General features: G+C 41.1%; 2 protein-coding genes across 4 annotated transcripts in view; one reads left to right on the top strand and one right to left on the bottom strand.

Moving 5' to 3' along the window:
• Positions 1 to 168: 168 nt before the first annotated feature.
• On the bottom strand, positions 169 to 3,467 carry LOC117729399 (protein ANKUB1-like). Its single transcript, XM_034530410.1, has 6 exons — positions 3,378 to 3,467; positions 2,929 to 3,069; positions 2,148 to 2,364; positions 1,661 to 1,775; positions 690 to 1,574; positions 169 to 250 (listed from the first exon to the last, which is right to left on the bottom strand). Exons 1-6 carry the CDS (start codon positions 3,465 to 3,467, stop codon positions 169 to 171), a joined length of 1,530 nt encoding a protein of 509 aa, XP_034386301.1.
• Positions 3,468 to 5,426: 1,959 nt separating this feature from the next.
• Positions 5,427 to 27,296, top strand: part of rnf13 (ring finger protein 13) — a 31,860-nt gene continuing 9,990 nt past the window's right edge. The window contains exons 1-4 of one of the 3 annotated variants that reach the window (XM_034530348.1): positions 5,427 to 5,680; positions 7,524 to 7,766; positions 7,937 to 8,017; positions 14,991 to 15,113. In XM_034530348.1, coding sequence (XP_034386239.1) covers positions 7,653 to 7,766; positions 7,937 to 8,017; positions 14,991 to 15,113 — 318 coding nt within the window. In that variant the 5' untranslated portion in view covers positions 5,427 to 5,680; positions 7,524 to 7,652. Of the gene's footprint in view, positions 5,681 to 7,523; positions 7,767 to 7,936; positions 8,018 to 14,990; positions 15,114 to 20,339; positions 20,481 to 27,296 lie in introns of those variants that run through there. The other 2 variants (XM_034530349.1, XM_034530350.1) reach the window with 2 other exon arrangements.

The raw sequence follows: 27,296 nt of genomic DNA, 5'->3' as shown, positions 1-27,296 counted from the left end.
ACTGAGCACAGAAAGACAGAGGTTTAATTTTCAATGATACAGTAAGCCTGAGATACACTCCTCAGTTGTCGCTCTGAAGGATTCTTTGTCGTTCGCAGTTATGCAGCCAATGGCGATGGGAGATCGATGAGCAGTTGAGCTGATGAGTGACAGATCTGGATGGGCGTGTCAGGCCATGGTGTGAACACGCTTCCTTATCAGGGTCCGTGCTATGTTCAACTGCTTCAACCAAGGCTTTTCTGTGAAGGCACTGCAAAAGAAACAGGCATTACACACAGCAGAGTAGAGCTGTCATGTATAGCATTTGAGTAACCTCTATAAGTTATTAACCATCATCAGTCAATGAACTGTAACTGTTTTGTATAAGTAAAACATTGAGACAATCGACAGGTTTTGTTTTATGTCTCATTACAGAAGCTGAAGTCATTATATTATATGTATCTATGTATGTATTATATGTATATGTAGCAACGTTAACTTACTTTGGCCAGTTAAAGTGGTCAATTAATACATCTGTACAAAACCTAAATTAGCAACTAGTAACAGATAGGATTACAGGTGTATATAATTTGACTGTAAGTCAAATACATTTGCTTGACTGATCTTGAACCTCAAGATGGCATTTATGAGACCAAGCACAATGTGTTTTTATTGCACATTGCACAGTGTATAGCACAAATGATAGAGACCTGGCTACAGTCAAGCAGTATATGGCTTTTTCTCTTCGTGTTCGGCCACAGTGGTGAGAGATGCACTCCAGAGACTCAGTCAGAATATGGGAAGATTTTGACTGGGATAGAATGGGAATGCTTTCTCTGGGGATTGGCAGAAGTATAAACTTGCTCTTGCATAAACTGTGAAGATCCATACAGATTTCATCCAATAAGCCATCTTCTCTGCTTTGGACATATTGGTTATGCTTTATCTGCATCTCTTTAAAGTCACCAGGGCTCACAGACTGCAGTTTGGGGAGGTGTGATACTGAAGGAAGGTTGTGGATGGGAGGTAATGGCTGCAACGCTTTGGCCTTGATTCCTCTATTTGGTTTGATGGCAGCTTTCATGGATTTGGAAGACACATGGTTGAAGCCATCCACCAGCAACGTATCCTCCACCCTGGCTTTGAACGCAGCACTGTTGTATTGGCATCGATTGGAGGCTGCCCTTTTCTTCCCCAAACTCACCCAGTGTTTTATCCGGAGGTAGATGCGCATGGGCAGGGATATGTTTGACAGGGATACTACTGAGCACAGCTTGTTGGCTAAGTAGCGCACACAATCTCTGTGACCATGCTGAATAGCAACTTTCAAAGGGTCCCGACCCCTAGGGTCCAGACAAGCCAAGGTCAAAAGGTTTCTGCTGATGAAGAGTTTGAGGATGAGAAGCTGGCTGTTCTCTGCAGCTGTGTGGATGGGACATTTCCTGGTGTCTCGGTGGGAGGTTTGGTGGCACCACTGGCGGTACGGATGGACCCCCACTGGTTTCTCAGCATGCATCCCCCTTTCCAGCAGCCAGCCGGCCAGGTCCAGGTGGCCTAAAGCGGCAGCAATGTAGAGTGCTACCTTCAGCTGAAACCTGGATAAGAAAGTAAAAAGATTTACTTGTGTGTGTAAAATTGCACACAACAGTTCACACTTGTTTTCATGTAGGGAAATTCTGACCTCATTACTAGCTTCTTTTCTGAGAGGCGGCTTTGGACTGTCAATCTGTGGCCCAGGAGGCAACCCTGGAGGAACTGCCCCCACCCTTCCCACGTGTCCAAACAGAGATGTGTGCCTTTATTTTAAAAGAAGTAAATCACATTTATTCCATTTGTATACTTTTTAAATGTCCACATTTGTCTGTGCATGTATTTTGAGAGGATAACAAACTAAGAGTCTCACAAATATAGTGCAACACAGCAACTTGTTTTTTTGTTCATGTGAAAGTGAAGCTCTTTTACATCTCTCTATACCTATACTCAGTTACCAACATTCAGCACATGAAAGTTGTGTAAATTACATAATTTAAAGTAATCACGTAATTTAGAAGGAAATAGAATAGATCTAACTTTTCACTGAATCAATTGAATGTTCTTAGACTTTTTTTTCGAGCTGCACTGCTGTGAAGATGCACACATCAACCACATCGACAATAAGCAGGACATACCCTCTTCAATGGCGTAGTCTTGGAGTTGGTTGCAGTCATAGAGCTGCACACCAGCAGGTGTGCTCAGTCTGAAGGTGCTGACGGGGAGGCCACTTTTCATGGAAACCAGAGTTTTCAATCTAGCAACGGACATGTGCAGAAAAGCCTCACTTCCCATGATTGGTAAGGTTTCTCCTGTCACACCATTGAACACACACATCACAGGCCTTCGTTCACTCTGAAAAATAATGATAAAGGCCTTGCAGTTAATAACACAAACGAATACCGAGACTTTAGTCACAAGATGGATCCCTGTGTTTATCAAAAGAATCCTTCAAAAAGTCAGTGGTGTGAGATTCACATTGAAAATTTGTATTTCATTAGATTGTTACATTACTTTTCTTTTTTTTTAACGATTGTATTTTTGTTTATAGTAAAAAAAGACATACATTTCATCACTTTTAGAAGGACGTATTTGGTAAGAAGTAACAAGTTATGTTTTGAAGTGAATCCCCAGTGATAGTATATATTGAGAGGGGACTGCATGTCCCTCAACACAGTTCAAGCATAAAATGTCCAATTTTTCAGATAAAAAAGGATTGTGTAAGTGAAAATAAAATATATTTTAAGGCTAACACTGCCCTGCACTCATCTGTTTATGTACAGTTTAAAATAGATAGCTTCTGAAGTGTAGGCCTAAATCAAAGATGCAATTCAGCATCCTCCCTCAATGTGCATCATCGTAAACTGATCAAATCCCAAAACAGCTCCAAATCTCTAAACCCTTTTCATGTTTTAATACCTTTATCAGGCATCGGATGGCACTGCCTCTTGTGATGCCAACATCGCACAGAGCCCAGCTGTCCTGCAGTGTTGCACCACCGTAGCTCAGCTCTAGGTACTGCTTCTGTTTGTCATCTGAGTGTTGCACCAGAAAGTTATCCTACCAAAAGGGACAGAGTGGAAATGTATGGAGCTGGGACAGAATACTGACCAAGAAACCAAGATTCTGGATCGATTGTGTTCAGTGTCTGTAGCAGCATTGACATAAAAAATGTCTCCTATGATGAAGAGATTGAGCTTTTTCTTGACATATAACAGATAACTAATAATAGCTAAAAATGTGATGGATCCATCAAACAGTCTCTTTTCGCTCCAGTAATACATCTAAATGATCAGGCACATTTTCAAAATGCTGTCAAAACTAAAATTAAGGACCATTAACCCTGGGTTAGTATAGATTTTGTTTACCTTCACCATCTGTTTCATAGCCCCCACAGTCTGATCTGAAGGGACATCAATAGGCTCACAGGAGCCCTTGACGCAGATAAAGACCCTCATGGTTGTGACAACCGTCCTCCCGTCGTTTGGCTCCTCTGTGGCGCTCTGGTCGACCAGATGAGAGTGTGTGGTGAGTTTGTCAGAAGCAAAGGCATTGTAGGGAGGGGGCCGGGAGTTGGGTGGGCAGGGTTTGGGGAGGACACACCACTTTAAAAGTGGAATTTAACAACTCGACAGAAGACAAAGTTAACAGTTGCTTTCAAAAAGTGTCTCAAATGCCAGGTGGACAGAAGTTGATTTATCTTGATGGCTTGGCGATGTGGTGTTTTTAAATTAAATTAATTTTGGTTTTGAAAGGGTTTCTTTGATATGTGGCACATTTTTTTCTCAACTCTCAGAATGAAAGATAAAAAATTGTTGAATAGGAAAATCTCAAAGTGCAAGAAAGGCAGATGACATTGATTAAAAAGATCAAAAGATATTGGTGGCTCTATAGCAAAAAAACAACACCCAAGGGACTGGCCATGGTATAAGCCTATTATAAATAGAAAAAAGTAATACTCACTCTCTAACTTATAATTAGACACGTGCCATATAGTATAAAAAAACAATCACAGTATAGTATTAAACATATATAACTCTAGTTATTGATTCTGTTCTAACATTGTGTGCCTGTAAACATTGGTTGAGTGGGCCGTTGTTACTATTTTTATTCTATTCTGCTCAACTGCAGTATGAACATATTTGCAGAGAGGACCATCACAAGATAAAAGGTTCAAGAATCAGAATCTTAAAAAACAAATCACAGGTGCAAACTGAACATTTTTAGTGAACATAGTATTACAATTTCTAAAATAACTTACAATACGATACGTGTAAATTGTTTTATGTGGGACCGCAGTTGAAAACAACTCCAACAGTTTGACGTCAGCTCTTCGCGCTGCCTTTTTGTGGGAAACAAAGGGACTACCTACTGGTTGCACATTACAGTTGGAAATGTTCTTTGAACGTTTTACAAGGGACAGCTACTTTGCATTTGACCTTTTAAAGTCTGACTCTGTCCACAAAGTTTTAGTGTTCAATCTTGGCTTGGAGCAAAGAGTGACCTGGTTTTTCAAGGTTCAAGACCTGCGAGTTATGATGATTTCTATTTTTTCAAGCACAAATTAGAACACAAATGACATCTATAGAAATATAGATATCTGTATACTGTAATTTTGAGAATTTATAATAATTCATCAGATTTTAGTTAAGCTTTATTTGACAAAGTATCAACAGAAGTATTGTTGCAGGCAGAACCCCACAGTTGTAATAGCACTCTAATAAATAAACTTTATTATTTTCCATCTCTTGTTTGCAACCATTTAAAAAAATTGATCATACACAAAAGATACCCTAAGACAGTGGTTCTCAAATGGGGGCAAGTGAAGGCACAAGGTAAGTGAGATTTGTAAAAAAATACATATTCAAAATTAGCATCCATTCAAAAATCCTTTAGAAAAAGTTTTTTAATAATGATTCAATAAAATATAAGTGTAATTTCATTAACTAAATGTTATATATTCTATATAAAATCAGACACTGATGACACAGCGCTGTGTATTACATCTTTTTTTTGCGCTGGTTAGGGTGTAGCCTACTTGGGTGAAAAAACTATTTCACAAGGGTACATCACTGAATAAAGGTTGCGAACCACTGCCCTAAAAAGAAAATGAGCAAGGTTTGCTACAGAGGGTGCTAGAGATTTAAAAGTGTCATTTGTTTTCAATACTTCTGTTTTTTAGGGCGGAGGATGACATCATTTATGCTGATGACAAAGAATATAGGCCTATACTTTATTTTAGATAATATATACAGTTTCTACATGAATTATATTAATCTTGTAATGCACTAATGAAGGTGTAATAAAGCTTTAAATATAGACTCGTTGCTCGGTTCAGGCCGTTTATCCAAGGCAGCAAATGTTTGTGTGCCGTCACGTGGATATGTTTACGTCTGGAGTCACTTCCGGAATCAAATGATTGACAAACGGATCGTCCAATCAGACGCTGGCTGTAGATCGGTGCATGTGGCGGAAGTTGAAGAAGCTAGCCGAGAGGATTAAAGTAACGTTTATGTCCCCGTTCTCCGAACCATCGTTCAAACGGGATGAAGTCAACCCACAAATGTTCGCTGTTGTAAATGCTCCTTGACACGACGCAGAGCGAAGGAGAGCGATGTCCCTGCCAGTAGCTAAATCCCCGGACAAGATAAACCTGCGGGCAGAAATTAAGGTAAACACCCACGACACCGCAACCAGCTACCTGTATTAGCATCATGCTAACGCGAGCACAGAACGCTCTGTTTCTGCAGCTCGCCGCACACCGGAAAGGTTCTCCACACCAGGTGCTTTATTTATTTAACAGTTAGGTGTATAAGTGCACTCCGAAGAGCTGCAGCTATCTGGGAACGTCCGACTCCAACGCGACCGGCCGGCCGGTGCTCGTGAAAACAGTTTGGTGTGGAAACAGTCACCCAACGTTAGTCGCTGAAATCTGTGGTTCTTAAGTTAAACGTTCACGTCCATTGTTGGTTGGCAATATGTTATCCTCTCACACCGGATTGTGAATGTAGCCGTCTAATTATAACCTCATTGTGTGGATACATGTTGTGCACGCGCTTGTCATTTGGTGTTTAGTCATCATCTGTTCAGTGTGATGATGCTTTTACTTCCACCTTTTGGTTCTCTGTTGTTTATTCCTTCAAGAAGACATTAGCCTCAGATGGCTTTACAATCTGTGCACATATTTCTCGGGAACTCACATCGGTTCAGGCAAACCTCCCCCAAAACACTTTTAACGAGGAGATAAAAGGAAGAAACCATAGGGAGAGCAACGGAGAAGGAAGTCATTTGAAAACGTGTTTATGACGTGTGGAAAAGCAGATTACCTGTAATATTGCAAAAGTAATGGGCAACCAAAAATGGAAAGTTTCTCAATCCGTTTTGTGTCTCTATGGTTATGAAACGATCACATGACACATTTACCTTGTCATTTTGATTCTCACTGCTAACATGTAAATATTGGGATGATGTTGTCATTTTGTGCTGGTAAATAAATAGATCTTTAAGACATGGTTTCAAACTTTACTTCACTGGACACATAAGAACATATTTAATGGATTTATTGATGGGTTTATCAGTTTTGGGCTTAGTTATTTGTTATTATCTATTTTGGCGAAAAAACGGTACATGCATTTTCATTTGACAATTTGTTTTTTAATTGGTTCTGTGATGTTTTGATGCTGTATTCATATATTTCATTCCAAATTGAAAGTGAATCTGTTCAAAACATTACACCTACAATACAATGTATATACAGTGACACATATGGGACATTTCACAACCATAGTATATTCATTTAATTAGAAAACACCCTTGTTTTCTTCCATATGTACTCAACAAACCATATAATCCTCAAACATGACTTGCCTTTGCAGCATGACAACTCTGTTTAGTAGTTTAAAGCATAGCTGTTGGTTTCTCCTGATCTGATCACATGCTGTCCTCCACTTTGTGAACTTGTACATCTTATGCTGCAATGTTAGGCCTGAAGCTCACTTCGGTCTAAATGAGATGTCTGGCTAGCTAAGAAACATAACAGATGCAAACAGGAAGCCATGCGGGATCGAGCAGCAGGATAGTCCTGACGACAAGCCACTTGAATTAATGGAATTTCTTCTTACGATAGCTGCAAACTGCTCAGTGCTTTTCAGTGCTGTACATTGCTTTTGCAGAGTCTTCAAATGAAAAAGTAGGGGAAGTGAGAAGCACTTGTTCTGCAAAATGAACTACTGATAAATTACCTGACACATTAACCCCCAATGGGTGTACTACACATGACGAGTGAGGTAATTGAAAGACCAGGATTGGAACAGATTGAGACTTGGACAAACGACGGAAAATAGCAGCTGAATCCCAGTAAAGTTAATCATTTTGACAAAAGTATGAGTAAGGAGCCAACCATGGACTTACATTTTAAATGTGTGTACTTAAATCATGACACTTCAACACTGTTTTATTAGCGCATGTGAGTCAACGCTGCAGGTGTATAAACATAACATTTGTGTCTTTTCTAGGTGTGACAACAACAGACCGTGTAAAGTGGTTCCACTGCAGGCCAGTGTAAAGTGGTCATTTGTCTGTGAGTGTGTTATATGGTTGTTTATGAGTGGCGGAGCAGCTGGGGGTTGTAATGTGATGCCAAGATGCTGCTGTCCCTGGGAATGCTAATGCTGTCGGCCACACAGATTTACACCATCTTCACTGTTCAACTCTTCGCCTTCCTCAACCTGCTGCCCGTGGAGGCCGACATCGCTGCTGTGAGTAATTCAAAGTGCATGTAGGGACTTAACATATAAACATACAACAATAATATGACAGTGTAATAGAGTTACAACCTTGCATGAACACACCTCTAATCCATATGAACAACAACAATGTGATATCATAACTTAAATCAAAAGCAATTCAACTTATTTCTGTCTTTCAGTACTCATTTGACAATAAAAGCGATAACTTCGATGACCTGCCTGCACGGTTTGGCTATCGGCTACCCAGCGATGGACTGAAGGTGAGTTCAAAAGGTTTTTGTGTGACAAACTAGTAAGATCATTTGTATCTACACTTAATGACAAGCCTGCACAGGTCATTCCATGGTTTTTATGATCTCTGATTTTATATTTATTTCAGCATGTTACTTTACAGCTCTGCTCCACTGAATTAAAGTTCAACCATGAAATAAATAAAGCTGTATTACATATTTGTACTAGGCAGAGAGCATTAATAACATTATTTTTATGGCTGGCATTAGTACTGAGTGCACCGTTCCAGTTTGCATCAGAAAGCGTCAGAAAGCCGGATCAATTTTGAAAAACATACAAAAATGGATTTCAAGTCAATACTAATGTATGTGTAGCAGCAGCCAGCTACACGACAGAGGAGCACACACAGGAAGTATTACACTCTAATACATTCTGGTTGGACTTAAATTAAGCTTTATCAAAGTTTGACAACATTCTAATTAAACAAACATTCCTGCTCTGTGTTGAGGATTGTGATCAATGTGTGTTTCTGTATTCAACTCCCCACCCAGCAACACGCACACTGCTTGATCCATAACGCTCACAAACAGAAAGGATGATTCATGTCTATCTAAACTGACCAAGAGCCCAGTTGTAGTTGTTGTTGTTGCTGTTGAAAGGCTTTTTAGGCCACAGAAGCAAGCTGATGCCTTGTTTTGTGTTTGTGTATACGTGCAGGTTAAGTACAGTATGTTTGCACACTTGTGACTGCCACTTACCTGCATTTGTTGATGCTATGTTTAGCATCATTATACCATCGCGGCGGTCCCACAGCATCATTTTGCCATTGTCACATGATTGGTGATCCTGTGGTATATTTTAGGAATCAAACCTCTGGTTAAGAAGATTGGCAGCGTTGCTCTCACAACAGGACGTTTTAACACAGTGTGTTTTCTTTTCCCCATTTGTCTTATTTGTAAAAGTCATGGGAAGTGACTGCAAACCTCTAGAAAAGAAGAACAACATAAAATATCAGAAAAATCTGACATTTTACAGTTTTAGAATTTCAGAAAAAGCACCTAAGGGAGACTGGCCAGTTCACCAGCAGATGTAGGCTGCTGTGAATGAAGTATCAGCAGGGATTATGGCACACTGTCATGTTGCCCGCTGAGTGTGTTTGAGCACATTATGTAAGATTCGGTGTTGGGATAGTGGAGAAATTATGCCTTACTGTGTCACCCGCTCGCTGTCTTAAATTCTCATCTCATCTCTGTGTCTCATTTTTCACCGCTGCTGTCTTGCCGGGGCGGTGAGTCCGTGTGCCATGCAGACATGGCCTCTCGTCCCTGAGGGCTCTGCTCAGTTTGTTTTTAGAGCACCCTCCTCGGCCCAGCCCATGTCTGTCTGTCGGAGTAAGCTCGGTACAGAGACGAGCGTTTCAGCTGTGATTTATAGCTGCACTCAGCAGGATTGTAATGTAAGAGTATGCCCACATTATCATCCACATTACCACGGGTTAAAAAGGAGTAGAGAAGAACTTCCCGTCTTCCGTACTGGAGAAGTGGAATGATGATACTTAATGGAGAGTGCACTCACTCTTCGTCTGATGCCGTTTTGGTATCTATAGGACAAAGGTAATTCACTTTCCGCAACCTCCTCTTTATTTTTACCTGCACTATTTGTGACTGCTGTTCAGATGAGAACTGACTCCTGTGGATTCTGTGAGTTTTCAGAACTCGCAGGAATATATAATTAACCTCTCTAAACATGCGTGTACTGTGTCCCCACCGAGTAAATGTGCAATTGGTTCACAAATTCATGCACGATGAGGAACAAAAACTCCTTCAAATGGCAAGCGATCTGCTATGCCTCACCACATTTCCCAACTAAATCATTTTGCAATATGTACTGTAATGTGCTTATGCTGTTAACTCACAATGTACTTTGAGAGATGGGGAAGTGTTTTGTTATTTTGAGGGCACACATTTAATGTTTCAATATGCCTTGCAGTTCTGCAGTTGTGTGATGCCTAGAGAAACCTCTGGCATCACAAGGCAGCACAAGCCTGTTTACTTTTGGACGTTTCCCTACAGGGAACGAGGCTTCAAACAGAGCCCTCCCTGTTTCCTCTTACACAACTGGGGCTGTTTACAGTCGCCCCCCGGAGTCTGAAAGCAAGGCATGTGTACACCTACAGTGTGCAACAGTTATGCTTTGTTTAATATCTGAGTAGCTTGAATTTGGAGATCAAGGTTGTGTTAAAATGTAGCAACTTAACGGACAGTATTTTTAGATTGTACACTATGTCCCACTCAAAGCCGTATATTTGTCTGATTTGCTGCAGCTAATTATTGTTTTTATTATTATTATTATTATTATTATTATTATTGTTGGATAAATTGGGCAACATCAAACTGTTGACTTAAAAGCACGACTGATGAATACAAAAATAATTTTGCCTCATTAAAACTGAGAATCAGTTCTCCTCTTTGGTCACAAACATATTTTAGACCTGTCGCCTTCACAAAGTCTGTTTCCGTTTTGAACACATTAGTAATTTGTGTGCAGACATTCAAATCAAAGAGTGATAACATTTTATTTCTAAAGCAGGAAGGTTTTTATACATCCTTCCATTTAAAGATTCACAAACAAAATAACTACTGCACAGCTGTCACATAAATCTAGAGGAACAACAAAAAAATGCATTTCCATCTGAAATTAGGTTGTGTAGAAGTATAAAGTACCTCAAAACTATCATAGTACTTGAATGAATATTATTTGTCACTTTCCACGGCTTCAAACTGGAGACACGGTTCAGCATCGTCTATTTTTATACAGATGTGACCCTGACGAAGAATCGATACCAGTCCTAAAAAAAACTTTTCTCAGCAAATTCTCATCACACCACGTAGCTTTCAGGCCTTTTGTTTTCATTCCATTCATGTGCCCACTTCCAGTTTTATAGACTGATCTCTGAAAAGAAATGCTTGTGTTTCCTTTGGAAAGTCTTTGTGTTTTGGATTGTGCAGCAGCAAAACTGGTAAACGTCTCTGAAGCACACCCTGTAAACTGTGAAAATATATTTACATATAAATATGTATAAATATTTTTCTGTACCATTGCAGCTTGGTGTGTATGTGAGTGCTTGGCCAGAAATCACATTTACCTACTTCTAAATACCAGATTTGGCACTAACATCTCCATACTTATTTCCTCTATTTGAAATCGAGATACATTTGATTGAAGTTGTGGCTGTATAAAGAGGTGGCAAGAGACACTCCTCCCGTGTCACATCTTGCCTCGAGTATCATTAAGCAGAATATGGAAACATTGCACACGAGGAGGCTGATTTTTAGTGGATAATTATATGTCAAGTACTTTTGCTTGTTTCCACTGCTTGAGTGTGTTTCCTCCCTCATTTTAAAGACTTGCAGATTAGATGAACTAACAAAATAATCCAAACTCAAAGGTTGACTTGGGAGCTTCTTCTTAGCTCTTCACTGCAGCACGTCAGCAAATGATCTAGCTCAGATATGACTTCAGTGTGAGAATGAAAGCTTTGAAAGGAAATTTAAAGCTCTTTAAAAGCTTTATATGTGGATTCCAGTTGTCTGCTTAAACATGCTCATTGCCTGTCTCAAACACGCGAGCGCTGAAATGTTGACTCTGAAAAGAAGACATGAGGTTTTCTCTTTGTTTCATCAATGCTTTGTTGTGAAGATGAAGCACTAATGAGGATACTTAATGCTCCTGCGTGAGTCATTTCTCGTGTGCCAGCTTCTGGTAAAATGTAATTAAGTGATCGTAGATGTTTTACAGCAGATAGTTTCCCTCAGTGTCCAGATGACTCGTTGTATGTTTACAATGATGAACTTGAAGCAAGTCATAGTGTCCAACTAGCTGCTTTACTCAGTCGTTCTTTTGAGGGCGTTTCAGGCACATCTTGTTTCCTTTCACATTGTCTCAGCCAGTCTAGAATGTGACCCAGAAACAACCCCACATTATGTTCACATTTAAACTGCAGAGGGGGGATCTGAACATCATTGAATGTGAGTGTGGAGTCACACAAACTTTAATCTCCTTACAGGAAGCCCCAGTCAGGCTAGAGCGAGTTTTTAATTCCTCTGTTATTTCCCTGCAAATCTGCAAACAAGCCCTATAGTGAGATTGTTAGTGACGGGATTATGTGTGATCACTGTGCAATAATTTGGAATAGTCCACCAGAGAAATCCCTTCCTCCCGCTTGAACTCTGCAACAACAGAAAATCCCTCTTAGTCTGTAAGCAATTTGCATCGTATTAGTGAAACAGGAGACCCGAACAAGAAGAAATGAAAGTATATTTGAAGCTTGACTTATTTTACACTGATTAACTTGATTGTTGATAGCAACTGTATAATTTCTAGTTCTCAATGAACTCAATTATTTTTTTTTAAATGTATTCTTTTCAATTTTTTATATTTATATATATATATATATATATATATATATATATATATATATATTTATTTTGTGCAGTAGCAAAACTGGTAAACGTAAAAAAAAAATATTTTTGTGTACCATTGGTGTGTATGTGAGTGCTTGTCCAGAAATCACATTTACTTACTTCTAATACTGCTTCAAGATATTTCTGAATGGCTGACTTATTATGCAGCAGAATAGAGTAGGGCTGCGATTATTTGAATAATAATCGGATATCAATGCTTTTTTATATTTTTATATAATGTGTGGTGAAGGAAATCCTTCACTGAATTCAGAGGAAAATGTTTTGATTGTGTATCCCTAGCTACAAGAAACGGTGACAGATAGGAACTTCATCACTAACCAGCCTCTCTAAAAACTAGCCAATTTCATAGAGAACATGGGTACAATCGCCCAGGCTTCTGCAGACAGCAGAACCTCATATTCACAGTAAAGGCAACACTACATGATGATTGCAATATAAATATTGTCACACAAAAAAGTTTGGAGTCTGACAGTTCAGTTGGAATATATAACCAGTTTAAGGTGGTATTACAGTCTTGTGGTATTACAGACAGCAATTTCTCCACATCTCCTTTCAGCCAAAACGTTCAGGATTTCCCCTCCTTCCCTAGTTATTTCCTGTTTTTCAACTGGCCTCTCCTCTTTACAGTTTTTTTTTGTATAAATCTTTTTATAAAAAGAAAAGATGTTTTTCTACCCAACAGAGGGCGCCATTGCAGTGTTTTAAAAAATCTTGTAGAAGGAATGTGAGGCAGTGGCACAGTGATGTCATTTTATTAGCAAGGCAGTGCTGCACTGGAGGCAGCGGTGGGTGATTCCCTCATGGTTGCTTTCCCTAATGTGATGATTTCACAGATCTCCCTGATCCCCGAACTTGACCTTTCATATGTCAAGTCTTATCAATGTTGGAGTAAAACCAGGCGCTGCATTCAGTCAGCAACTTTGACTCTTATGTTGTGTAGCTTCACTCGAATTGTGAGCAAATGTGATGTGTCACTGTGGCCATCTTCCATATGTGACTCAGCTGCAGTGTGGCAGCCGGGAGGATGCACTTTCTCACACACACACACACAGTGTGTGAGAGAGAGAGAAAGTGCTGACTACTTGATATACGGGCTGTTTTCTTGTGAGTTGGCTTTAATATATAGAGAGAGAGTTGAAAGTGGCTGGCAGAGTCCCAGAGCTCCACAGCAGTCCATACTTCCTGACACACACACACACACACACACACACACACACACACACACACACACACACACACTTGCATAAGAGCAGCTTAGGTTTAGAAATGTATATCATATCAGGTCCCTCCCTCTTCTCCTGTGTATTTTCCTTTCGTCATCTCTTTTTTGTTTGTCCTCTCTTTTCCACTATCAGCCTCCTTTTGTCTTCATTATTCTATTTGTGTCTCCATCAGCTTTTTTTTTGGGGGGGGGGCTCTGCTCTCTTTTCTGCATTTCAGTGGGTCTCTGATTCCCTCTTCCTCCATATTTCTTTTTTGGTTTTCGGCCTTTGTTCTCCTTCCCTTTATCACTCTGTCTAACCCTCTCTCTCTCCTTACTATCGCCGTCTCATCAGTCACTTCAAAAGCTGTTGCTGGAAATGGGACTTAGACAGGAAGTGGCCGAGAGAGAAAGAGATGGGAAATACAACGTCCAAGCTGAGATTTCCAGCTGTCTTGAAGGCTTACACACACATCATTTTCGTGTGCCAGTAATATTCTCCACTCCAGTGGAAAGTTATGTCTTAATTATGAGTGCGTTACCATCTTCAATTTATGTTTGATTTGCCAGTGTTACATCTGGGGCTGCAGCAGGCTGAAAATGCTTTTAAAAATGTTCATTTTTAATTTTCTTCAAGATTGCTTTGATGGATGTTGTGTTGGTAATCTGGAAGCAGGGGGGGGGGGGGGGGTGGGTTCATGGAGCTGGCACCGGATACTGGGATGTAACTGTGTTGTCTTCAGCCTCTTTTAATGGTTACAGGCTCACTAAGCAGGTCCCTTAATCTGACAAAAGTGTGAATATATCTTAGATTGCCATTTCCTCACACATTTTCAGAAACCCAGAAAAACATATCCTGCACCTCAGTGCTGATAACTTGTCATACTCCTATGAAGCCACTTATTTATCACATGGTTCATCAGAGGTGTGAGAAAGTAAGATAATAATCATTAATGTCACTTTGAAGCTGCAGGCATGAATTTGTGTCAAAGTGCCCTTCAGTAAAACGTTGTATTTATTGACACACGCACAGGTTTGAGTAACTAGTATTTTGCCGAAAAAGAAAACTGTAAAGCAAGGCGATTCAGTTTCAGTTATTACTCTTTCTTTTATCAAAGACGGCTCTTCATGCAAGTAGCATAACACATCGTGTCATATCACTGATTTGTGGTGCTAGATAATGCTTTCCATAGATACTCAATATTATTTTGGAAAATGACTCTTGATTCACGCTTGTTTGACGTCTAGGGTAACTTGGATCTAAGCCATTGATTCATTTCTCTCACCATGTCACGTCTGATGATGTCATTCCCACAGGGCTTCCTGATTGGTGCACGACCAGAAAATGCGTGTGAGCCCATCGAGCCCCCTCCAAGGGACAACATGACCGGCGCCTTCATCGTCCTCATCAAGCGCTTTGACTGCAACTTTGACATCAAGGTAGTGTGTGCGTTTGCGTGGTAATTTTCAGAGATGTAAGTCCTTCCTTTCAAAACCACGTCTCACCCTTAATCAACACCAAATATCTTAAGTTTGAATTGAAACATAACTATTTTCACTTTATGGCAAAGGCAAAAACATAACAGTTTAATTCTAAATAGGGCACTGATTTTCTCACCAAAACTCAGTGCAGCATCGTTGGTACATTGAATTATGTCCCTTCCTTGTTCATTTTTTGGTAAGCTCTCATTTTAGTGCATAGCAACACCTGGAAGTAACTGACAACATCATTCATTTCGGTAGCATTATAAGAACAAGCTGCCAAACGGTGCCTGTGAGATACTGGACACTGATGTGTGTTGCCTCGCACTGTATTTATATAAGACCAGGTCTGGTCTGGGTTCCCTAAACACAATAACCTGCAAGAGCATCTCTCCCACTACACTGGCCTATTTCCTCTCCTGCTCCTCCTCCTGCTGCGGTTTAGTGCCTGATGCTGGACTTGTGTTGAAAGTTGAAAAGTTCTGCTGCTGTTAATAAGTCTGTGAAGTTCCTGAAAGATGGAGAGGGAGCTGATCTCTATTAGTCAAGTGAGTGTGCACAGAGGGTGGTGAAGGCATCATAAGTTGTGTATTGGGGGTGTCGCCTTGTTCAACACTAGAGAAGAGATGTTGAGACAAGGAGATAAAATAGAGAAATGGAAAAGAGTAAACATAATGGTGTCTGTATATCTGACCTGCCATTTAAAAAGCAGTCGAACAAAGCATCTAACCTTAGTTAACGCTTAACTAACTTACGCAAAGTCAAACACTGGCTATGAATTAACACAGGATTGTGTGTTGAAGTTTTGAAGGAAACATGTCACATTAATTGTTCATTTGTATTAAAATGTGCAACACCAGCTTCAATGCCTCTGCAAGATTCATCAAGTAAATGTCAGAAGGACTTACAATTTAAAGATGACAACATAATAATAATAATAAAAAAGCACATGTAAATATTTCAAGACATTTACTGTAGGTCTCTACTTTTTTTTCACAACCTGCAGACATCCCGAGTTGTTGCCAGATACTTCAGTAGGGAAGACACTACCTTTCCGCCTGAAAACTGATGATTTGTGCCAGAAGTAAAATGTGCTCCTGTTTTTTATTTGGTCACTTAAAGGAAACAAAGCAAATACACAAAGTGTCCATGTGCAGAAACACTGGTAGATTGGTTCCTGAATGCATCTTAAACCTCCAGTTTTTCATGGATTCAGAGTTAAAAAACGGAAGAGAGAATAGGAAAGAGTGAAGTAGAGAGGGGAGACTCGAGAGCCGGGGTTAGACGGTGAGAGCATGGGTGAGTTATGGGGTGAAAGCGAGGAAAGCATGCAGCCTCTTGGCATCTCGCTCTCTGTCTCTTACTCTCATACTGTTCAGTCTTACCTATTCACTCTGTACCTTCTTGGATGCCCCCCCCCCCCCCAATAATTAATTCACTCACATTTCCCATCAATCACCCTTTTTCAATCTATTTTATTGGCTCTCCCTCTGTTGGTCTTTCCCTCTTGCTTTTATGGCCTAAGAAGGTCTTACTGCAACACACACACACACACACACACACACACACACACACACACACACACACACACACACACACACACACACACACACACACACACACACACACACACACGTTGACGGACAGGGCAGTGAGATGTTCCCTTTGCTGGATTGTAACCAGACTCCACTCCACATAGCTGTGTTTCAAGCAGACACACAATATAAACACACACACACACACACACACACCAGTCTCTGAACTTTGTCAGATTTGACATTTAACCTCCTGCAACTCTCAAAGGAGCAGCTTTGACTTGTTGAAGTTTTCTCAGATTGCTCTTGTTGAGATCTGGTGGCATTTTGAGGGGTAACCTTACAGCACTCATTCCCTCAGTTGTGTCTTATCAGGTACATTAACGCTTTAATGCATTTCTCACCAGCACCTCAAAGTAAGTTGTGATATCGAAGACAACTTTATCGGTATTATTTTTAATGAAATCAAACATTGAGTATTTCCTTAAAGTCATCTGTTGACGCATGATGCTACTTAATATTTGCAAAAACTTTTGGTAATTGTTTTATTTTGTCTTGTAGACTTTAACTTTTTTATTGAGATCATTTCCTGCTGTGGGAAAGTTTTACAAATGTTAAATCTTTATCATTTAAAATGGGGTGTTTCCAGGGGACCAGTGGTTAAGAGGCATACCATGTTTGATCTGGTCGGGGATGTTGCATGCCAATCTCCCCCTCCGCCACCCTCTCCCCGCATTTCCTGTCGGTATAGCTCTAAAACTATCAAAATAAAAGTAAGATGTTGCAGTACCACAGTTGGCAACTGGGAAATATTGGCCACAAGGCTGACTCAATGTGGCAATATGGCTCTCTTAATAAATCCAGGCATTTACTGCCTGGTTAAAAAAAAGACACCCTTTGAAAATGTTTACAATAAACTTGGGTTTTACTAGACCCTGTTCAAAGCTTGTGTGTAAGGGAGAGTGTCTTTCTCTCTACTCCTATTTATCTATTTCCTCCCCTCTCTCTTTCCTCACTCCCTGTCTGTGATTTTTCTCCCCTTTGTCTCCCTCTCTCTCTCACACACACACACACACACACATACAGTTTGTTGCTGGCATTCAGCTGTCTACCTTGAATTCCTCTCTCTCACACACTCCTTCCTCCCTCCGCTCTTTGCTGGGCACAGTTCCCTCCAGAAGCTGCAGGGAAACAAAGGAATTATGGATTCCATCTTGCCTGAGACCTTGCACTCGTCTGTGTGGTGCAGGAGTGTCACCCCCAACATGCCCGCTGTTTTATTTCATTGCCGCCCATCTCTGTCTGTTCCTCCGCAGCCTCCTCCATAGCTTTTAGCCATTAGCATCCAGTAAGCAACAGCGCTGAGATTTAATGGATCCGTGGCCGTAATGTGCACTAAAACGGACACTCACCCACTTAAGTGTGTGTGTGTGTGTGTGTGTGTGTGTGTGTGTGTGTGTGTGTGTGTGTGTGTGTGTGTGTGTGTGTGTGTGTTGTGTGTGTGTGTGTGTGTGTGTGTGTGTGTGTGTGTGTGTGTGTGTGTGTGTGTGTGTGTGTGTGTGTGTGTGTGTGTGTGTGTGTGTGTGTGTGTGTGTGTGTGTGTGTGTGTGTGTGTGTGTGTGTGTGTGACATGGCAGAGAGGAGGTCAAGAGAGGGTATTTAAGATGGGGAGGGGTGCATTGGGATCATGTGAAGGGGTGTTAGTAGGCACTCTTGCTCTTTGTGTGTGTGTGTGTGTGAGAGAGAGAGAGAGACAGAATTCCTCCATAGCTGTTCCTTTTTTCTAAAATAAATCTCCAGAGAGACCGGGTTTGCACTTCCTGTACAGTGGGATTCTTTGAAGGGGGGGGGGACCTTCCTGACCTTCCTGGGAGGAGAGGGGGAGTGAACAGGAAACTCGATACCCTTTTCCTTCCCCCTCTCCCTCTTGTGCCTCCTTTACGTCGTCTCGGCAAGATTCTTTGCAGACTGTCTGTTCGTCCCACTGCTGCCATCCAATAAACCCCCCCCCCCCCCCCCCCCCCCCCCCCCCCCCCCCCCCCCCCCCCCCCCCCTCCCCCCCCCCCCCCCCCCCCCCCCCACACACACACACACACACACACACACTCTCTATCTCTCTCTCTCTGCAGGTCTATATACATTGAGACATAATGTCCTAGTTACATAACATGTACAGAGATAAGTCGAGCTCTGTGGAACCAAATTGTGTTTTTTTTTTCTTTCTCTTATTTGCTGTTTATCACTCATTAAATCTCTGCTCTCTACCCTCAAACATAAAGAGGGGTCATACAGTCAACAAAGTGCCTCAATAAAGTCTGGTATATGGGGAGAAAGCAGAGTTAGTAAGGTACAATGGAGAGATGTAAATTCATCCATAAGTAGAGAGAGGAGAGGAGATAGGTGCTCAGTGAATTCTAAAACATCCCCCAGTAGCCTATAAGCCTAAAGTAGCAATGCCATCTACGGAAACCACATCACCAGATAATTGATCTCTGAGGTGTTCAGGGCCCAGTAAAATAACTTTAACATCAGGTTGCAGGTCATCCATGTTTTAATGTCTTTAATACATGCTTGAAGTTTAGCGAGCTGGTTGTTCTCTTCTGGTTTGATCGATAGATATAATTGAGTATCATCTGCATAACAATAAAAGTTTATGGAGTGTTTCCTGATGATATTGCCCAAAGGAAGCATATATAAGGTAAATAAAATGGTCCAAGCACAGAACCTTGTGGAACTCCGTGATTAACGTTGGTGGTCATCGAGGCTTCATCGTTTACAATATATGTAGGAACGTTAAGTTTTAGAAAGGTATATCTCCTTCCAACCTCAAGAGTATCGCTATTACACAACAATACCGCTCTGAATCCGCAAAACAAGCCTGAAATCTGTTAGACGTTCTTGAGAGCAGAGCTCGATGGCCGTCGGATCCTGGTTGGAGCTGGCTAATGCTACGCTATGATTGGCCAGTGTGTGTCCGAAGGTGAGACTTAGCTAAGGGTCAAGTTGCTGTAGGTTCATCACTACAAGTGAATCCATTCACGTGGGCACGATACATTTTTGGAAAAGTATAAATTACAGCCACTTTAAAGGAGGATTAATACGTATAGGAATCTGTCATACCCTGCTTTGTTTTCAGTTGGTAGTGACCAGAGTATTGTGTGAAACCACCAAGTGGATGTAGAAGTGACGGCTATAACAAACCTTGCCTAGCAAAGGGCCACTCAGACTAAACGGTCAGTCTGGAATATAGTTTGTTTATCCTTTCTGTGAACTTCACGTGACAGAGATCCGGCATCATACTGTAAACAATTCTCTCATTCAAAAACATTTACCAAAAGTATTCACTGTAACACTATACAGACTTGAGTAGAACGATAAGTAGGCCAGGCCAATACAACAAGAAACTGCATATGCTGTGTTTGAGATCATCTAGAGATATAAATGACTGTTGACCAATTGTAAAATGTTCCCCTTTCAGTACATGGCCAAAAAATAATACGGTGTCCTTATCAAAACATTTTGTTCATACTATGTGATGCAGGTAAAGTCCCCCAGCTTATCTTACTCCTGCAGTAGATTATCAGCAAACTAAACATGTCTGAAAAGTTCTCGATGAATTGGGAGGGGTCACAGTGGCCTTGTTTTCTCTGTAACAGTATAAGCTGTCAAGTCATCTTCCGAGTAAGTCTAAAATTGCCTAGTAAACGTTTGCTTTTACTAGCTGCAGTTGGTCAGCATTTGTTCTGGTGTCTGGTAATTTCCCAACCTTGCTTCCTACCTCTGCCTTACAGTAAGTGCCTTTTTTATTGTGCGGCCTGTATGGCTGAAGTGACCTCACAGCTCCTTGAGCTATACAGGCACGCGCACGCACACACACATACGCACGCACGCACACACACACACACTAACACTAACACTAACACATACACTAACACAGACAGACCTCAGTCTTTATTCAAACAATGTACTAGCTTCCTGCACACACTCACTCAGTCTTATGACAGGGTGTATGACTAGCTTGAGTGTGTGTGTGAGAGAGAAAGAGGGCAATAGCCAAGTCTCATGTGGCTGTGGTTTTTCTGAGCTGTTAAGTCTGTTGCAATTTGTTGTGGCAACAAACGGCTCCTTTTTGGGTTATAGGGCAAATACACACAGTGGGCACAAGTACTTTAAAGTCCAGATCAAATTATTCCTGTTCTTGTAACAGGATAACAACAAATTGCGGCAGGAAGTATCATGAAATATATTATCTTTACACGCAACACATTTAGTGCAAATATAGTCTCTCTCACACGCAGGGAAGGGCGTTGCATGATTGCACTGCGGTGTTATCTGCATATATGGCCTCTCCCTGAAGTTTGCAGTTTTATTGAACTTTTTATCTAATCAGCCGTCTGGACCTTGAAACTAAAAGCCAGCTCTGGGGCATTCCTCTCAAACACTAAGGAGAGAAAAGGGAGGGCGGCATGGATGAGAAAGTGGGGAGGGAGAGAATTACGGCGGGAGGTTGGAAATATCAGAGAAGGGGCCGGGCAGAATTGAGGAGAAGTTGGCAGTCGGGGTGATATAACGAGGGTAATGAGGGCAAAGAGAGGAGGGAAGTAGGAGGTTAATTTTAGAAATGAGGTAGGTAGGGAAGAGGACGAAGGGGTGTTTTGAGAGGGAGGGGAACTGAAAAGGGGGGAGGAGAAATAAAAGAGCAAGGGTGGCAAAAGGTTGGGAGGGGGGAAGGTTGTGAATAGGAAGAGTGAACGGGTGGGGGAGAGGAACGTGAGGAGACATGAGGATGAAGGAGAATTGAGTGAATATGAGTGTAGAAAACATGGCAGACAGAACGAGAGGGAGAAAGTTAAGGGAGGTAGAGAGAGGAGGAAATGAGGACCTGATTGGGAGCCGCTGTCCAAACCGCAGAGGAGCAGACCAGGGCTTAGCTACATCTGATACGGTTTAGGGAAATTTTAACAAATGGAGGTGTACTTTTACAGACTTCCAAACACCCTTTCTTTTAATGCAAATCAAGCATTCCCTCCATACTGTATTTGTTTCCCCCTGGAGACTCAGGAGGTGTATATTTATTGGGTGGTTATAAAATTGACTCCAGGACGCGTCTGGAGAGGAGAAGTAGAAAGAAAAAACCCCACGGGGGAACAATTTCAGGTGGAGAGGAAGGCAGAGGAAGGAGAAAAAAAAGGATGAATTAGGGCTTTAACATTGGAGACGTAGAGGAGCCAACAGACACCGACAAGCAGCAGTAATATAGTCCGAAGAACAAAAAGTTGTTTCCCAGACTAATTGAGAGAAGTAATTAAAAGTTAACATAATCATTTACTTATTAATGTATGTAACCTACCATTATGACACTTTTGTGTACACTTATGATATACTTAAAACATTGCCGATAATGTGTGAGAAAAGGCGTGCTGTGCTGCTCGGACTCATTTCCACAAAGCTTAGATCTAGTTTGCTCTATGCAAATGCTGATATGAGATTAATTTATACTGCCTGAGCTCCACGCGGCCGAGAGTGGAAGACCGACACATAAGGAAACAGATGGAGGAGGAAAGTCGACTGGGTGGGTGACAGAGAAAAGGAGAGGAAGAAGAGAGGCCAGAGATGCGCGCGCACACACAGGAGTTAAGATGCAGTGGTTATTGACACACGCACACGCACACATAGAGGCGATGCAGCAATAGTTAGTGATTCTATCAGACGACTGGGTCCGCACCACCAGTTTTACGGATACCGGTCTGTGAGTGGCAGATATGTGTGCTGCCATTATTACCTTCATAGGTGGACACTTTTTTTTAATCGTAACTTTCTTTCTAGATAATGTCAAGAAATTGTCTGTAAGTAAAACGTTTTTTATAATGAGCTTTTTAACAGAATATACGCATCAAACCACTTTATAGAGCATGTCTTGCTCTTTTTGGGAATCCAAACGGTTAAGTCCATCACCAGTGAGTCCGGCAGCTCCAGGTGGCACTGTTTACACACCTCCAGTCAGCTGTGGCCAAAATGAATCAGTCCCACGCTCATACATAGGTACACGCACACACACACGCACACACACGCACACCAATAGTTCAGTGACCTGTAGTGCAAAGCTACTTTTAAATGCATTTTTTTTTTTCATTGTCTTTCTTTTTACAGCAACAATTTCCTTCACATTCATTCAGTCCCACGCGTTCACAGGAAGCTGCTCAACACAAAGACACAGTGCAGCGCGGTTGGCCTCCAAACAGCTGCAACCTTCTCACTGACGGGCACGTAAACTCTGTCTGGCCTCAGTGCCCTTAATGCAGAATCAGAGTTCAGCAGGTTCGCATGGACAAACTGAATGTCAGCAGCAGTTTCTGCACTATCTATCTGTAGATATGTGAACTGGCTGAAATGTTGTGTTCACCATCCCGACTACGCAACTCTACACTTTGCTTCGAATGTAATGCTTGGTTGAGCGGGGAAAAATAATTTTCAAGATCAGGGTTCTTTAGCGTTCTATTGGGTGCCCCGCCCCTTTAAGGCCAATGACACAAGTAACAGCAATACAATTTAAAATATTGGATTATTTATAAACAACTGCTTTAAAGTACCACCACAAAAACACCATCAAGGTGTTTTTTTTTCATAATTTAGGAATGACACGGTATTAATTGCATCATCATTATCCAGAAAGATTAACACTGTGCTTTTAACTCCCCCACATACAAAAAGCCTCTGGAGCTTGTCAAATTCAATCGCAGGGCTCCAAAAACAACAGCCAATTAAATAGACTCCAAAGTGCCTTTTTAAAAATCCATAATTGCGCAACATCATGAATAAAACCTACAGTGTCTGTGCTGCAGGCCAAGTCAAAATGTGGTCAGCACAGTGAGAAAACTAGCATCAGATTGTCATTATGCTTTCCTCTTGGTTTTGAATCCAAGGCCCGACGCTACAGAAAAGGAGAACCAATGTGGTGTTTGGACGGCAGGAAAAGAGAGAATGGAGCCAGAAGGTTCTGGAGCCAAGTCATGCCGTCACATGACGGCGAGCTGTCGAGGTGCCCTTGAGAAAGGCACTTAGCCGCTAGTTTTTCCAGTGTATTTCCACTGTAGCTGTGTAGGGCAGCAGCCACATGAATACATGGGAACAAAAAAGTACTGCGAAGCATGATGATGATTTGTCAACTGTCTTTTGGTAAAATAAAGGGGTTCAACTAAAATAAAAATATTTTTATTTATTTAGACATTTAAGAGCTTTTTCTTCTTCTCCCACGACACCATAATAATTGAGTTGGGTGTGTGCAGAGGGAAGTGATGCAGAAGGAAAACAGCAGGATGTTTATGTTGGCTCCCACAGGGATAATGTCAATTAGGTGGTTTGATGAAGGCTGTTAAATTGACATGAATATTTGCGCTACAGCTCGGCACGATTGTCTGCAGACGAGAGAAGAGGTGGTGTTGCATTCATGATGATTTTTTTATTATTATTCTATCTTTATTTAAAAGGGACCATGTACAGTTAAAACATAAATGTCACCATTTGATGCACTGTACCAGATTGTACCTACAGCTAATTTGCATCTGTAGTCCCTTGACAGACATAACAAACATAAAACAATAGCAAACAGTACAGGATAAGACACAATACAACAGTATATGTGGTAAGAACACAATACACACAATGCGAAGCTACAGTACAGCACATAAAGCTACAGTCAGCTTCTGTGTGTTGGTGTGTTAATAGCCACACATTTGCATTCTGTTGATGGTTTTCTTTCTTTTTTTTGGAAGTTTCACGTCTTATATTCCCTTTCTCACTCCTTTTTTCCTGCCCCTCTCTCTGTTTTTTCTTCTTTTCTCCCTCTCCTCAGTCTCAGGAATGCATTGCATGTCCTTATCTTTGCCCGTGCAAACACAAGGGTGAACCAGCAGCAGAGAGTGAATTCCTCTGCAGATCCCAGGCAGACAACCTTCAGCCCAAGTGGCTTTTTACGTTTTATTTTTTTTTGTTAATGTCCCTTATCCAGACAGCCTGCGTCGAGACGCACACAGTAGCCATTGATACTTCCACACAATACACCCTCACAAGGAAACACATGGGAACACAATGCTGCGGCTGCCATACACGCTGCTTCACGTATGCGTGTGCATAAAATTACTGTGACAGGGAACAGACAAAAGAGAGTGTTGTTCTGTAGAAGTATCCATGCATGCCACAATACATACATACACACACACACACACACACACACACACACTCTCTTCACCCATCACAGGTCTAAATGGATTTCCTTGCTTCACAACAAAGTACAATGCTGGTATAGAGACCTGGCCGAGCTGCAGGCTAACAAACTGCACTCACACAACCACTGGTTGCTCAAGTTGGTGTGAGGGACTTCTTTCTGTTATTTAACAGTGCAGATATTTCAGAGTGTGACCCATGTTCATCTGATTATCTTTATTTGGCACTGTCTCTGCGTCACATCATGGTGTGTCTCTCACTCTCTGGTTTTGGATCAGGTGTTAATTTACCACAGGAGGGTCGCACGTGCTCTGAGTAATAATTAACATCAGCAAATCCTCTGTGGCTTCAGGTAGCAGGGGTAAGATAATCATAGATTAATCATTTAAGATAATCATAGATTATTTTTTTTAATTTTCTTTATTAGTATTACCCTCTAATGTGTAGGTTTTTGTTTTGTGTGTCAACAATTCCTCAGGCTGCTTTGCTCAATACTTTGTCAGCAATAATTTGTTACATTTGACAGAAATGACACACAAATGGCAGCTCTATAAAGATGCCATTGCGCTTTGATTCTGAGAAGCCCCAATCTGATGTTTCCTATTCATGTCTTGAAAGCATTTGATGTGGTCTTGTTGCCTGATTATAGACTTCTGAAACACTGCACACCTCTTTCAGTGATGCAAAGATGTCTTGTGGTGTGTTCAACACATGACATTGGCCTTTCTAGGTGGTTTTAACAATGGGTTGGGATGTCATTCTCCTGTAAAGAACCAGAAGAATGGCTGCAAAATGGCAGGAATCTACTAAAATCAGAGCCAATAAATTGGCTCTGATTTTCACCCAATGTGAGACTGAATCACAAAGTAAAAATGGCAGTTCATTCTGATTTATCCTAAATTCTCTAGCTATATACCAGAAATGTGAGTTACTTAGCTCTTGCGTTTCAATGTTTAAGTTTTAGGGTTTTCATGTTGTGCATCATTAACGAACTAAATCCATTAATTCTACACAATTTTGTAAACATTTAGTTTTGAATTGGCAGACGTCACACTGTTAGAATATGGTTTACGCTTATAGAAGTAGTGTTGCTGGTAATTTAGGATTGCTGCCTTCGTTCCCATTATTTTTAATCAGTTGGAGTGCCATTTTTGTGATTTGATGCAAGCTGTTTCCCCCCTAAATTTTAGAGGAAACATTCACGATCCAAAGTCTCTCGCTGTCTGTGTAAGAACACACAATGAATTATTCCGGGATCATATTGTCACATCCTATTTCCTCCACCACATCTGTTGTGAACAATCGGACTCAACAATGGTGATACCGGATCCTCTGGGTTCTATATCGCGTCTGAGCCACAAAAACAGCGCCGCAGATGGAAGATCCTCATTGCATCAGTTTCCCCTGCACATGGTGCAGCGCACACATGGTGCAGCGCACACATGGTCCAGCGCACACATGGTCCAGCGCACACATGGTCCTCTGGTAAGATCTCCAGCAGAGAGTTTTTCTAAAAGCCCAACCTGCTGTGTTTTTAAAGGATTCGTTTTGTGAACATATTCTACCCACTGACTATATTTGCTGAATACTTAACAGGATCTCAAGAGTTTTTGGACACCTGACCTTTCAGCCACACATACACTGAATAACATACATACCAAGTTAGTTTTTTTTTTCTGGTGCAACTTGTGTCATTACATTTTGTGTAATCACATTCACAATACCACTTTCTTACTGAATTGATTTAGCAAGCTATAATGTTATGTAACATTCAGTCTACGTTTCTGGGCTGACTGTTTGTCCTCGTGAATTTTAATCTATACGTGTTGACGATTATATAAAAAAAGAAGAAATTACTTTTTTCCGAGGATAACAGATGCACGCAGACACAAACACACACACACACGGTGAACAGGTTACACTGAAAGCTGAAGCATCTGTTTTAATGCAGCAGTGAGGGGCTTACGGGTTGTTGTTTTTTAAGGTACAAGGCACACATCCCTGTTTAATTAGTGCACATGGTGCATGTTTATGCAACCGTTTAAACACAATACACACACACACACACACACACGCACGCGCGTGCGTGCGTGCAATGTCCACATTTCTTGCCAAACTGGAAGAGTGATTACTGTCTTAGCCAGTGTTTATCATAAGAAGCCCACTAACTAAAAATGAGTGCCAAAACAACCGGGCTTCTAAACAAAACTCACTTCAAAATAGAATACGTAAATACTTTTCTTATAAACAGGATTCATTAAATAGTTTTTTATCCTGTAAGTTGAACAGCTGTCAGTCTTGTTTATTTTTGTGTTTACTTTTGGTTGCTCTTTGATTTGCATGTGGATTACAGGTTTTGCCTGACATTATTCTGAGCAGATAG

Source organism: Cyclopterus lumpus, chromosome 4 (assembly GCF_009769545.1).
Source record: "Cyclopterus lumpus isolate fCycLum1 chromosome 4, fCycLum1.pri, whole genome shotgun sequence".
Lineage (NCBI taxonomy): Eukaryota > Metazoa > Chordata > Actinopteri > Perciformes > Cyclopteridae > Cyclopterus > Cyclopterus lumpus.
This window is presented reverse-complemented; position numbering and strand designations above follow the sequence as displayed.

Excerpts from the sequence above, each read along its gene's own strand:
- LOC117729399 (XM_034530410.1), bottom strand. The coding sequence starts at position 3,467 with ATGAGGGTCTTTATCTGCGTCAAGGGCTCCTGTGAGCCTATTGATGTC. Across the intron at positions 3,070-3,377 it reads CTATGAAACAGATGGTGAAG|GATAACTTTCTGGTGCAACA; the intron begins GTAAACAAAATC and ends CCCTTTTGGTAG. Across the intron at positions 251-689 it reads TACTGCTTGACTGTAGCCAG|TGCCTTCACAGAAAAGCCTT; the intron begins GTCTCTATCATT and ends TTTCTTTTGCAG.